The 13,534-nt window shown below is 41.0% G+C and overlaps 1 protein-coding gene across 2 annotated transcripts in view; it reads left to right on the plus strand.

Moving 5' to 3' along the window:
• Positions 1–13,292, plus strand: part of CCDC112 (coiled-coil domain containing 112) — a 28,771-nt gene extending 15,479 nt beyond the window's left edge. Inside the window, exons 4-10 of one of the 2 annotated variants that reach the window (XM_045069301.1) lie at positions 1,689–1,778; positions 4,182–4,257; positions 4,651–5,041; positions 9,133–9,546; positions 11,420–11,515; positions 12,275–12,393; positions 12,736–13,292. In XM_045069301.1, coding sequence (XP_044925236.1) covers positions 1,689–1,778; positions 4,182–4,257; positions 4,651–5,041; positions 9,133–9,546; positions 11,420–11,515; positions 12,275–12,393; positions 12,736–12,778 — 1,229 coding nt within the window. In that variant the 3' untranslated portion in view covers positions 12,779–13,292. The remainder of the gene's footprint in view (positions 1–1,688; positions 1,779–4,181; positions 4,258–4,650; positions 5,042–9,132; positions 9,547–11,419; positions 11,516–12,274; positions 12,394–12,735) is intronic. The other variant, XM_045069303.1, reaches the window with a different exon arrangement.
• Positions 13,293–13,534: the final 242 nt, after the last annotated feature.

Genomic DNA, 13,534 nt, shown 5'->3' on the forward strand with positions numbered 1-13,534 from the left:
AAGTAAATACCTTTTCCTTGCCTCAAACATCATGCCACAATTTTGGCCTGTGTTTATGTAATGCTGTCCTTAATGGTCGGCCTGAACATACTGTCAGTTCCAAATGAATAACTAAGGGATCATTTGCCCTGTGGCATTATCACTGTAGTTGATCAAACTGTGGCAAAAATGAAATAACAAAACTTTTACTTCTCTAGTTACTACACTTCACTAGAGAATTTGCCTGACCTAGAGTTCCAACAGTGAATGAATGAAAACCCCATAAAATACATTGGATATGTTTCTGCTTTTATGGAACTCTGGATTTTTAACAGAAATTAGAACAAACCCTGGGGCGCCTGGCTGGCTCAGTCAGAAGAACACGTGACTCCTGATCTCAGGGCTGTGAGTTCAAGCCCCACGTTGGGTGTACAGGTTACTGAAATAAAGAAACAGATTACTTTAAAAAAATATATAGAACAAACCGAAGTCACATATACATGTGTGATGTTTGTTTTGAATATTAACACTGGCTCTGAGCCTGTAGGTAAATTAAAAAAAAAAATTGTTTTTTTTTTTAAACAATTGGCTCAGTCGGTTGAGCATCTGCCTTTGGCTCAGGCTCTGATCTCAGGATCCTGGGATGGAGTCCTGCATTGCCCTCCCTGCTCAGCGGGGAGTCTACTTCTCCCTCTCCCCCTGTCTGCCCCTCCTCCTGCTTGTGCACTCTCTTTCTCTGAGAAATAAATAAATAAATCTTTTAAAAAATTGGTTTTAAGGACTTTTAGGCAGCTATCGGGAGCCTCATGCTTATTTGTGGAAAAGTTGCAAAAAAGGAAGAGGGGGCACATAAAGTACCCCAATGATGATAAAATAATATTATTGTGTGAGTATGTATATAAATATGTGATGCTAGCTTAATAATTTAACTAAACATTTGAAGTAAGATGATTACTTCAGAAAAAAATATCGAAGAATCCAGTCTTTTCTGCTGCTGATATAGAACATCTGAAAATGTCTTTGTGAGACCTTCATCTGGCTTTTACAGTGGGCCTAGGCTGTTCCTTCAGGCTTGCCCCTTGGTCAAACTTGGTGACCTGTAGCACAAGTACCACTATACAGCAGCTGGGCACCTCCCCAAGGCCATGACCGTGACACTAGTGGGTCTCCCCGACCCCAGTCATGGAGGCTGTGGTTAGATGACATTAATTCTCATCAGGAAGTTTGACAGTATGCATAGAATTAATATTGGGTAGACAATTTTAATATTCCAACAGTAGATATCAAATTGTATTTCCATAAATTATAACAAAAAGCAAAAAAAAAAAAAATCCTTTCTAAGAGCAAAACACGATTATATCTGAGCTTCTGTTCCCTGTGTTTAGAACAGTGTCCAATCACTCAATCTCCTAAGAGCTAAAAAAAAAAAAAAAAAGAGAGAAAGAGAGAGAGAGTGAATATTTCCTTTCATAGTAAAACAACCCATTGTGCTTTTAAGTATTGGAGGAAACTAAGAGATGCTTTAATTAGAGCAAGGGTACTTCAAAATGTTCGGGCTGTTTTGACACAAATAACCATCTTTTTTCCTTTATTTAATTGCTCTTGGCTGTCTTTTACTGAGTGATGGTGGTCAGTCTTATGTGAAGAACCCTGAGTTGTAACCACCTTTGTCTTAGAGTTATTTGAAAGTACATACTTCTTCCTTGTAGGAGCAAAACTCCAGCAGCAATTGGCCAAAATACACAACAATGTAAAGAAGCTTCAACACCAGTTAAAAGATGTGAAGCCTACCCCTGATGGTGAGTGAATTTAGATTTCATCTTCTGACTTACATATTCATATTTGCTGTTATCACTAGAAATATTTATATACTTGGGTCACCTGGGTGTCTCAGTCGGTTAAGCCTCTGCCTTTGGCTCAGGTCAAGATCTCAAGGTCCTGGTATCAAGCCCCACATTGGGTTCTGCTCAGTGGGGAGCCTGCTTCCCCCTCTCTCTCTCTGCCTGCTGCTTTGCCTTCTTGTGATCTCTGTCAAATAAATAAATAAAATCTTTTTTAAAAAAAAAAGAAATATTTATATAATCTCCTAATAAGCGCCATTTTTCCCCTTTGGCCTTAATGGAGCTAGGTCATATTGGTTAGGGATTGGGAAAGATAGACTGGATAATTAACTGTGACAGGTGGTATTTATATAGTTCTTTACTTTTAAAATGCTGTTGCATCCCCCAAGTTAGGAAGTGGATAGAACAGATCATAGTGTCACGTGCAAGATGGAAACTCTGGTGTGGAGGCATTCAGGTTCAGCTACTGAAGAGAAAAAGGACCAATTTTCTGATTCCTAGCCTAATGTTTTTCCCACCATTTGCTTTTTGAAATAATCACCTTTCAAATAATTGTATTTCAAATACAGAAGAAAAAGCTTAATAGTGTTGGGACAAATGCTAGCCATTTGGAAACAAATAGCATCCTTACCTGCCTGAGTACGCCAACATTCATTCCCTTTTTTTTTTTTTTTAAGATTTTATTTATTTATTTGACAGGGAAAGGCACAGTGAGAGAGGGAACACAAGCAGGGGTAGAGTGAGAGGGAGAAGCAGGCTTCCCTCACTGAGCAAGGAACCCGATGTGGTACCCGATCCCAGGATCATGGCCTGAGCCAAAGGCAGATTCTTTTTTTTTTTTTTTTTTTTTTTTTTTTTAAGATTTTATTTATTTGACAGAAAGAGATCACAGATAGGCAGAAAGGAAGGCAGAGAGAGAGAAGCAGACTCCCCGCCAAGCAGAGAGCCCGATGTGGGGCTCGATCCCAGGACCCTGAGATCATGACCTGAGCCGAACGCAGAGGCTTAACCCACTGAGCCATCCAGGTGCCCCCAAAGGCAGATTCTTGACTGACTGAGCCACCCAGGCACCGCCCAGCATTCATTCCTGAAGGACCAAATCACTTATTACTTACATGCTTTTAGGCAAATGACTTGAACTCTCTGAGCTTTTATTTCCTTAGCTGTAAAATGGAGATAATTATAGGACCTACCTCAGGATTCTTGGGGAGACAAAGTGAGACAAGAATATGAGGCACTTATCCAGTGTTTATAACATAGCACTAAAAAATGGTAACTATGACTGTGCTAATTATTACTTACTAAAGTAATACACAAAACCATAAAAATTGTAGAAAACAACAAGTATTCATAATTTTACAGTTGTATTCTAGTTTATAAGAGTGATGATCAGAAGCCATAGAGCCAAAAGTAGACATAACTGACTACTTCATACACACACAAAAAATCCCAGAACCATAAAGTTGACAAACAAATTAGGAAAGTATCAACAATACGTATGTAACTTAAAAAACCAATATCCATATCATACAAAGAGTGTTGACAGATTGGAGCAACAAAGGTAAATAACCTAATGGGAAAATGGGTAAAGATTGTCAGGGGCTTGTTTATAGCAAAAGAAATACAAAACACACATGAAGAAACTGCTCAGGCTCATTAATGATCACAAAAATGTCAGTGAAATCAGTCCTGACCCATTTCTCATCTCCTTAGAGAGGAAATGGAAATGGTCCACAGTGCATAGGAAGGGAGCGCTCAGGAGCCATAAGTGGTGTAGAGCCCCCCCAGCAGGACAGTGGGCCGTCCTTGACCCTACCGTAAAGCATGCATACTTTTTGATGTGGCATTCACATTTTTCAGTTGTTGTCTAGGAACACTTGAACATACAAGATAACTACACAAAAGTATTCACCCCAGCATTATACCTACTGAAAGGTTCATCACTTGGAGAATTAATGAAAAGACTTAGGGTAAATGTAGACAGCGAGATACCATGAAAAAAGAATGAGGGGGGACATATGTATATTGACATGAGAACTTAACCACATGTATTTAACCACATTTTGTTAAATGAAGACTGCTTGTCACAAGGCAGTATGTATAGTAGTAGACATTTCTGTGGGGAAAATAATGATAGTACATTTTAATAATATGTGTGCACAGGAATAAATCTATAATTGGGAAAAACACTGCCGGCATAAACATTAGCTTTATAAAAGCACAATTATCTTATCCTTTGGTTAAGAAATGTTTTGAAATTAAGGCAACATTCCCTTTTCTCCTAACATTTTATTCTTAGTCCTACTAAAATATGACATAAAGTCTTTCCATGTTTGTTTGTTTGTTTGTTTGTTTTTACAGTTGTTGAAAAGCTCAGAGAAATGATGGAAGAAATTGAAAATGCGATTAACACTTTTAAGGAAGAACAGAGGTTAATGTATGTTTTAAATTCATTTTGATATAAAATTATGGACCTTTATCTTTTATTACCTCTCCAGTAGGTTATTGTACACAAGACATTTTTTTTTGTTCTGTATTTAATATTATTAGTCTTACACAAGAGCAATATAACATTTCTCTTCCTTTGTTTTGGGTTTTAGATTGCTTTTCATGTTTCAAGACAGAAAACCCAAATAAGGATTTGAAAGATTTTTTTTCCCCCTCTGAGGAAACTCTTTTAAGGCTTAGATTTATAATGTAAATAATTTTAATTCGAGAAGATGACATGAGAAGAGTTGGGAATAATGAAATTTGGCGGGGGGGGGGGCAGGCAAGGTCCGTTTGGATCGGTTTGTAGCTTATTAGTCAAAATTTACCTTTAAAATTTTAGATATGAAGAGCTTCTGAAAGAAGAGAAAACCACCAGTAATGAGTTGAGCGCCATATCCAGAAAAATCGACATGTGGGCTTTGGGGAACTCAGGAGCTGAGGCGGCCTTCAGAGCCACGCCAGGCAAGCTTCCTGTAGACAGAGAAATGCCAAGCACTCTTCCAGAGGAAGTGGTAGATTTCGAAAAATTCCTTCAGCAAACAGGCGGGCGACAGGGGGGCTGGGATGACTATGACCACCAGAACTTTGTGAAGGTGAGAAACAAACATAAAGGGAAGCCAGCGTTCATGGGAGAAGTTCTAGAAAACCTTCCTGGAAGAACACAGGAGGAAGTTCAGCAGCACGAGAAATGGTATCAGAAATTTCTGGCCCTGGAAGAAAGGAAAAAAGAGGTAAAAATCATAACAATAGCTATTACTTGTTTTATGTTTCTGTCTTCCAGGCACTGTGTTAGACTCTTTAACATGGATCATTACCTTTACACCCACTTGGGAAGTGTGTTTATAGTCCCCCAACCCACTGTCCAATAAAAGAGAAACTGAGGCAATGAGAAGTTAAGTAATTTTACTGAACTGGTAGAGCTCCAGCTGAACGTCTCAAGACCCTGAGAAATACAACAGCGGGCCACAGGCCTTCTGAGGGTGGGCAGAACCCTCCATGTCCTCTTGAAATGTGGGAAATCCAGAGCTACTTAGGCCTTTGGTAAAAGTCATCTTCCCAATGAGGCCCGGCTGTTTTCAACAGAAAATAAAGAGACAGTAGGGAAAAGACTCTTTGACTCTTAACAGTTTCTTGGAGTTTTGGCGCCTAAGCCTCATTGTTTATTTTAAAAGACTCAAGATGTTGGCTACCCCAGGGGAAAGAGTAACTATTACTGGTAGCAGATACCTTACAGGTTCCATTTTCACAGTGATATTATTCTGGCTTTGGTTTAAATCAGGACTTCTCAGCCTTGGCACCGTGGACTATTTGGGTTGGAGACTTTGCTGTCCTGTGCACTGTAGATGGTTAGCAGTGTCCCTAGCCTTGACCTTCAAGGTGTAGTAACACCCCCTTTGTGGTGATCATCAACAATGTCTCCAGACATGGCTCGTGCCCCCTGAAGGGCAAGAATTGCCCCTGGTGGGGTGCTGTGGGTTTAGATAGTCTGAGTCTGAGTCCCTCTTGTAGACTTGTGCTGTAATAAACATCAGCTGGTAGGGGCGCCTGGATGGCTCAGTGGGTTAAGCCGCTGCCTTCGTATCAGGTCATGATCCCAGGGTCCTGGGATCGAGGCCTGCATCGGGCTCTCTGCTCAGCAGGGAGCCTGCTTCCTCCCCTCTCTCTGCCTGCCTCTCTGCCTGCTTGTTATCTCTCTCTGTCAAATAAATAAATAAATAATCTTTAAAAAATAAGAAATAAAAAAAAAATAAACATCAGCTGGTTTGGTTTGACAGCAAAAGTATGATTGTTCAACAAATGATATACCTAAGGAGTATTGAAGAAATGTGGATTCCAGGTTTAATTTAAAATGTTAGAGAAAATAACTAGGGTTTGTGCGTTACTTTTTTCCCTGTGAAGTAAGTTGAAGATATAGGAAAATTGGCATTTGGGACTTTAAGAAAATTCTCTTAAATAAGTCTTCTTTTTGAGAGAGAGATTGCGAGTGTGCACATGCAAGATCATGCCAGGGGGATGGTGAGGGGAGGAGGGGCAGAGGGAAAGGAAGAGAGCGAATCTTAAGCAGGCTCCCCATCCAGCACGGAGCCTATCACTGGGTTCAATCTCATGACCTTGAGACCATGAACTGCACTGAAATCACAAGTCAGATGCTTAACCAACTGAGCCACCCAAGCTCCTGGAAATAAGTCATTTTTAAAAACTCGAAATAATGAGCTGTTAAGAATTATTTGGCCTGGGGCGCCTGGGTGGCTCAGTGGGTTAAGCCGCTGCCTCCGGCTCAGGTCATGATCTCAGGGTCCTGGGATTGAGTCCCACATCGGGCTCTTTGCTCAGCAGGGAGCCTGCTTCCTCCTCTCTCTCTCTCTCTCTGCCTGCCTCTCTGTCTACTTGTGATCTCTCTCTGTCAAATAAATAAATAAAATCTTTAAAAAAAGAAAAAAAAGAATTATTTGGCCTTTTTTTCCAGGATGCTGAAAACATGGGGTCCCTGGACCAGCAAAGTCAGCATCACCTGGGGACTTACTAGGACTTTCCGGCCCCAACCCCAGACCTAATCTGAGCTCCGGGTGTGGGGAGCAGGCTGTGTTCTCACGACGCCACTGGGTTATTCCATTAAGAGCTCAAGCTTGAGAGCCACCTCCCTGGGGAAAAAGGGCAGGAACAGTGCTTCTTGTAATAAAGATGAACCACCTGGATTCTAGCTCCCTCTTCTCCGCAGTCTGTTTCCTGATGTTTGACTCTTGATTGAATGTAGGGGTGTGATTGAGTCAAGTTGAGAGTCCTTCCCTGAAGTGGGACATGTTGGAGGAGAAGAGGGAAGTTTGGGGCAAAGCATCAGGAATGTAGTTTTAACTCTACAGAGTTTAAGGTGATGAGTAGGAGGGACACCTGGCTGTCTTGGTGCGTGGAGCGTTCAACTCAGCATCTCAGGGTTGGGAGTTCGAGCCCGACGTTGGGTTTAGAGATTACTTAAAAATAAAGTCTTCTAAAAAAAAAAAAAAGATGATGGGTAGGAAATTTTCCACTTTTACCTTGCACTTCATTTAATATGCCGTTTTGCCCAACGGAAGATAATGACTTTCAGACGTGCTCTGAACTTTCTGGCCTGAGCATCCTTGCTTGTCTTGTTCTGTCTTTCTAGAGCCTCCATTCTTTCTTTCCCCTCCAATACCAGCCCATCAAAATCTGCCCAGATCAGAAGCTACTTCCTGTTTGCCCACTCAGACACAGAAGTTCCCTCAGAATTCACAGATGCCTTGTGTATACTTTTTTTTTTTTTTTGGAGAGAATGAGTGTGAGCAAGGGTTGGGGGGAGGGCAGAGGGAGAGGGAGAGAGAAAATCTCAAGCAGGCACCATACCCAGCGCTGAGTCCTACCCGGGCCTCAGATCATGACCCAAACTGAAATTAAGAGTCAGACGCTTAACCGACTGAGCTACCCAGGTGTCCCTTGTTTATACCTCTTTAGTGACGTGCTAGGGTGCATTCTATATGCTAGTGTTTAGGCATGTATCTTATCTCACCCCGAGTCTCGCTACTCAAACGTGGCCCATGGACTGGATGTCAGTTTGTGTACTGTTGCTGGTTTCCAGTACAATAAATTGTGCCCGAATCAGCTACTCAGTAAGCACCCTGTGTAGTTCAGTTCCCTTTTTTTTTCCATGGAAAACGTCCTCACTGAAGGAAGCAGTGCGTTGATTTACATTCTGGAGTACATTCGGTATTTTTGAGGACCCGCACTCTGAGAGACTCTTGTAGAAGGCGCTTGGTGGTGTTTTAATTATCCGTGGCTCCTCTCCCACTGCTGTGCATGCAGTGCACGTGCCATGGGGATGTCTTTCTTGAGTGTACGCTACACCATGAGAAAAGATGAAGAAACTGTTTCCTGACTAGCGGGGAGAGTGTTTCAGGAGATGTCTCCTTTATGGCTGCTAGCAGGCTGCTAGAATTTTAAATAATATTTATATACCCACAAGTGCAGTACAGCAATTTTACTTTTCTTTTTTTCACACTCGTGAATCGTGAAGTGCCAGGCACTGACTCACTGAATCTTCACAGGAACCCTGTTTGAGAGGTACGCCTCCACCTCTTTTACTGATAAGCAGAGTGAGGTCAGAGAGGTTCCGCGACTCATCCAAGTGCACACCTACTAAATGGTGGGGCCAGGATTTGGTCCCAGACAGCTGGCTTCAGACCCCATGCTCCCAAGCTGCCCACTTTTAATTCCTTTTTTGATATTTGACCAGAGGTAAAGGTCACCATTCTAAGTCTAGACAGACGGTTTGGAAGCAGAGTGAGATAATCAGAAGAAAGAGATGTTCCCCATGAACGCAAACGAAGAGGGTAAAGGAGAGGAAGCTACTTGACAAGGTGCCCTCCTTGTGAACCTGAGCTACTTGAGAAGGGGAAGGTGCCACTGTTCTTGTGAACATGATTTTTTTTTTTTTTTAATGAAGTAGAAAAAAGTTGCTTTGGGCGCCTGGGTGGCTCAGTGGGTTGAGCTGCTGCCTTCAGCTCAGGTCATGATCTCAGAGTCCTGGGATCTGTCCCGTCGGGCTCTTTAAAAGAGTCTGCTTCCCTCCTCTCTACATCTCCATCTACTTGTGATTTTTTTTTTTTAATAAAAAAAAAAAAAAAAAAGTAGAAAAAAGTTGCTTTGGTTCAGGAAAAAAAAAAATGTTTTAAAACCTAAGCAACCAGCCTCCTGCAAGCAATGTTCTTTCTAGAAAGATGGATTTGGGGTTGCCTTTTCAAGTGCTCTTGGTTATTAAAAATGTTTTTCTCTTCCTGTCTCTCTCTCTCTCTCTCTTTTTTTAAATCAGTCTATTCAGAACTGGAAAACCAAAAAGCAGCAAAAGAAGGAGGAAATTCTCAAGTTAAAGGAAAAGGCGGAGAACATATCTCTGCTCTTCCACAGTAAAAACGAAGATAATCAAAAGCGAAAAGAGGAGCAAAGAAAGAAGCAGAAACTGGCCGTGGAAGCATGGAAGAAGCAGAAAAGTCTAGAAAGGTCCATGAGACGCGCCTCCCAGGTGAGAGAAGAGGAAGAGAAAGAGAAGAAGCAGCAGAAAGCACGGCAACGCCAGTTTAAACTAAAATTGCTCCTGGAGAGTTATGCCCAGCAGAAGAAAGAGCAGGAAGAATTTATGAGGCTTGAGAAGGAGATGAAGGAAAAGGCAGAAAAGGCAGAAAAGAGGAAAACGGCTGCCGAGGAGATCTCCAAGTTTCAAGAACGAGTGAGTCGGTAATGGTTCCTGGGTCCGCCTTCAGGGCCCCACATAGGGGTGTCCCGCTCCAGACTGAGGTCCGCAAAAACAGGCCCGTACCCGGCATTCATGTGGTGAAAGTGAGGAAGCCGTGCTCTCTGAATCCTAGTGGGTTGTATAGCCCCCAGGGAAAGACAGACGTGAGACTGCGCAGAAGTAGAGTGATGGAGGGGGTTCGCCGGGGACTTTGGGAGGCAGGCAGGCAGCGAGAGAAGTGTTCCAGAGCTGTGGGGGTCAGACAGAAGGTGATGTTGGGGTGCAGTCTTGAAGGAGAAGAAAGGCAGGGATCCTTCCTGGCAGAGGGAACAGCATGAAGGGCAGAGGGAACAGCATGAAGGGTAGCAGTGTGGTTTAGGGGGAAACCTGTAAGAACCACAGTGATCTCAGGGCACCAGACAAGAGCTGGGAAGCAGCCAGAGAGGACACACGTGGGCTGTGTTCTCTGCCAGACCTGCTGGCCCTACGCCCACTGGTGATGCGCTCCCTAGTTCATTGTCCATCTCCCCACTGTTATGAAAGCTCCATGAGGGCAGAGGTCTTATCCTTTTGGTTCATCCGTGTACCCTCAGGTCTGGTACGGTGTAGAAACTCAGTGTGTACTTAATGGAATCAAGGTAACTGCTGAGAGGTAGGGGGAAATAAAAAACATACACAAGAAAAATGCTAATTGAAGAAAGAGTACAGTTTTACTATTAAGTGGAAATCAGTCCAAAAAATATTTAAAAAGATAAGGAAGATTCTTTATTTTTTCAAGATTTATTTATTAGAGAGAGAGAGAGAGGGCAAGTGCAGCATGCAGGACAGGCAGGGAGGGTCTGGCTGAGGGAGAAGCCCCAGCAGACTCCTTGCTGGGCCTGGAGCCCAGGGTGGGGCTCAATCTCATGACCCTGAGATCGTGGCCTGAAACCAGGAGTCAGGCACTTAACCACTATAACCCCAAATTAACTTGGGATGCTTAACCCAGGTACCCAAGAAGGATACTTAAAATGAAAAAGGGTTCAAATGAGATATAACTGGGGGAGACTGAATAGCTCAGTGGGTTTAGCGTCTGCTTTCGGCTCAGGTCATGATTCCAGGGTCCTGGGATCCAGCCCCATGTTGGGCTCCAGCCCCAGCGGTTGGCTGCCTGCTCAGCGGGGAGTCTGCTGGTCCCCCTGCTGTGCTCACTCACTCTCTCTCTCTCTCTGCCAAATAAATACTCTTTTAAAAAATGAGATATAACTGCTACGAAATAATTCTTATGAATTGTTATGAAATAACTGTTATGAAATAATTCTTATGAGTTGTTATGTGCATCAAAAGACATAGCCGTAGCTGTCATGAAGCAAAAAACAAGGGAAATGCAAAGAAAAATCATAGACAAAACCACACTAATGGAATTTCCCTTAGTCCATATGTGAAAATCTTCCTAAATAACAAAAGATCCCATGCGTTCTCCCCACCGCCCACCAAAAAAGGCAAGCAGGCCACACAATAAAAGACCAAGAAAAAAAAACAAGAAATCCTGTAAAATAGAACATATGTGAGAGATCTAAAACCAGATATATCTGTGTTGAAAAGTGAAAATGGGCTTAGCTCAACTATCAAAGAAAAGGAGTTTTAGATTGAACTATACTATAAGATAAAACAGCTAAAGAAAGCGATTCAGAAAGGATGGGCATGTGTTACATTTATATTCAGGATAAAGACAGCTCTTAGCCTTTGTTGGAAAAGGTTGATATTGAAGTATTGATATTTAGGGTAATTTAATTTTTCTTGCAAGCTACTGACATTTCAAGGAAATTCTAATGAATTTTATTTTCTTAATGTTACCCTCCTATTGTTGGTGTATTTTGTTTTTTAGGATTTACATAAACTTGAATTGAAAATTCTAGATCGACAGTTAAAGGAAGATGAAAAGGCAGAAAAACAAAGAAAACTGGCAAAATTAAAAGAAAAGGTGCTGTGTGCTGAGATTTATTTTTATTTTTATTATCCTAACTCCTTGATTGGTAAGGAGGCAAGCATGAAATCCATTTTATTTATATCCAGAACTCTATTTCTGTATCGCTTCCTCTAGATTTCGTACTTAACAGATTTACATATTACAAAGCACAGCTTAGCACAGCTTAGCACAACTTAAGCAACTATTGGAATTCTGCCATTTCACATTCTAAGCACCTTATTTTTTCTTTTACCCTGAATTAATTTTCTCTTCTTACTCTTAATTCTGTTTTTCATTTTCTTCCGTACGTGCCTCTGTTTTAGACCTTTTAGTAGCTAGGAGCATTGCTTAATCTCCCTGGGAGTACACGGACTACAGATGTTGGTGACTCCTGGGAACGAAGGACTTTCCTGGTAGTTATTTACCCTAAATTCATTGTCTGGCTATCCCACGGTCACTCTTGGAGGCATTACATTTCCCTCAGAATAGAAACAAAAAATAGAACAGTGGAAGCAGAATACAATAATTAAATTAGAAAAAAAGAAACTAAATTAAACAGTTTATTAATAGATTAATGGAGTCCAGATTTTCTGTTAGCTCTAGGAGCACAATTGGAAGTTTGCTAAAAAGGTTATTAACAGTTTTATTTCTGTTTAGCGAATCTCAAGGGTGTTTCTTATAACTGCTTGCTGTTGTTACTGAAGATCTCACTCACTAGCCCAAACTTAACAGCACATATAAAGTAACTGGCACTCATTTTCTTTCTGATTACAGGTTGAAAACAACGTTGGTAGGGATCCCTCTAGGCTTTACAGACCTACCAAAGGTTGGGAGGAACGGACCAAGAAGACGGGACCCACAGGCTCTGGGCCACTTCTGCATATCCCACACAGGTAAAAAGGAGTTAAAGTGGGTGTCCACTTTACAATAACTTCATAACTATGTGTTTATATTTTATATAGTTTCTATTTGTATGCTCTATTTTACAGTTAAAAAGTTGATAAAAGTTGCTAAATAATGTTCAGTTATATAGATGTTCTATGCGTTGAAAACTTGAGCTATTTACGCTTCTTAACTAATAACAGAGTGGCATTTAAGTCACCCATGAAAAGCATTTTACTTATCCAGGAGGCATAGTATATTACCTCTCAGCAAGTCCAACGTAGAATTTAATTAATTAGGATTTCTAAAAAAATTTCTTTTGTATTTATAATTGCCCTTCTTCTTCTCCCTAGGGCTATTCCGACCTGGAGACAAGGACTTGAGAAAAGAATATGAGATAATGAAGTTGGTATTCAGTTGATGAAAGTGTCAGCATGTTCAGACCAGGAGAGAGTCAGTACCCATGTTCTTTAAGTAGTACTAGCCCCAATCAGATTGGTAACCGTGTTGTTTGTGAACGCACAGGTACTGAGTTCCCTGCAGCGCTGTTGGAGCTCGTCTATACTCAGTGGGTATTTAATGTGTATGTTGGCCTATTACTGATGTAAACGTTATTTGAATAAGTGTATGTTACACACATGATTTCATTTAAATCCTGAGAACATTTCAAAGGTATTTTGTTTTTGTCATGGCATAGCAAAATAAATTGGGCCAGTCATAGAGTATCTTTTTGTTTTTTAAACAAAAATTTTGTAACATTTATAACTTGGAGGCGAATGAACTCAAGGAACAGAAATGTAAAGATTTTCCTTTCTGGGGGGAAATAAGTCAGTACTTTTCTAAGTTTAACAAATTGGTAGTTTGTCAGTTGCTACATTTTTGTGTAATAAATATTTTGTATTTGTTGGAAGCATGCTTTGTTTTATATAGAGAATATTTATTTTAAAAATATGCTTCACCTCGAAATATCCTATTATTTATATTATCGACATATTTTTGGTTTCCTTTGGCTATGCCAGATTTCCCATTAGCCTTTCTGGATGTCACACATTTATAAAGCCTTTGAGTCTTTCACATCTTCTGGCTGGTGCAGTTTTCTTTACTGCTTCTGTTTGGCTCAGAATATTTGGTCAAAAGAGGCAACTTTAAAAT

This window comes from Mustela putorius, unplaced genomic scaffold (assembly GCF_011764305.1).
Source record: "Mustela putorius furo isolate JIRA1106 unplaced genomic scaffold, ASM1176430v1.1 tig00003923_pilon_pilon_pilon, whole genome shotgun sequence".
NCBI lineage: Eukaryota > Metazoa > Chordata > Mammalia > Carnivora > Mustelidae > Mustela > Mustela putorius.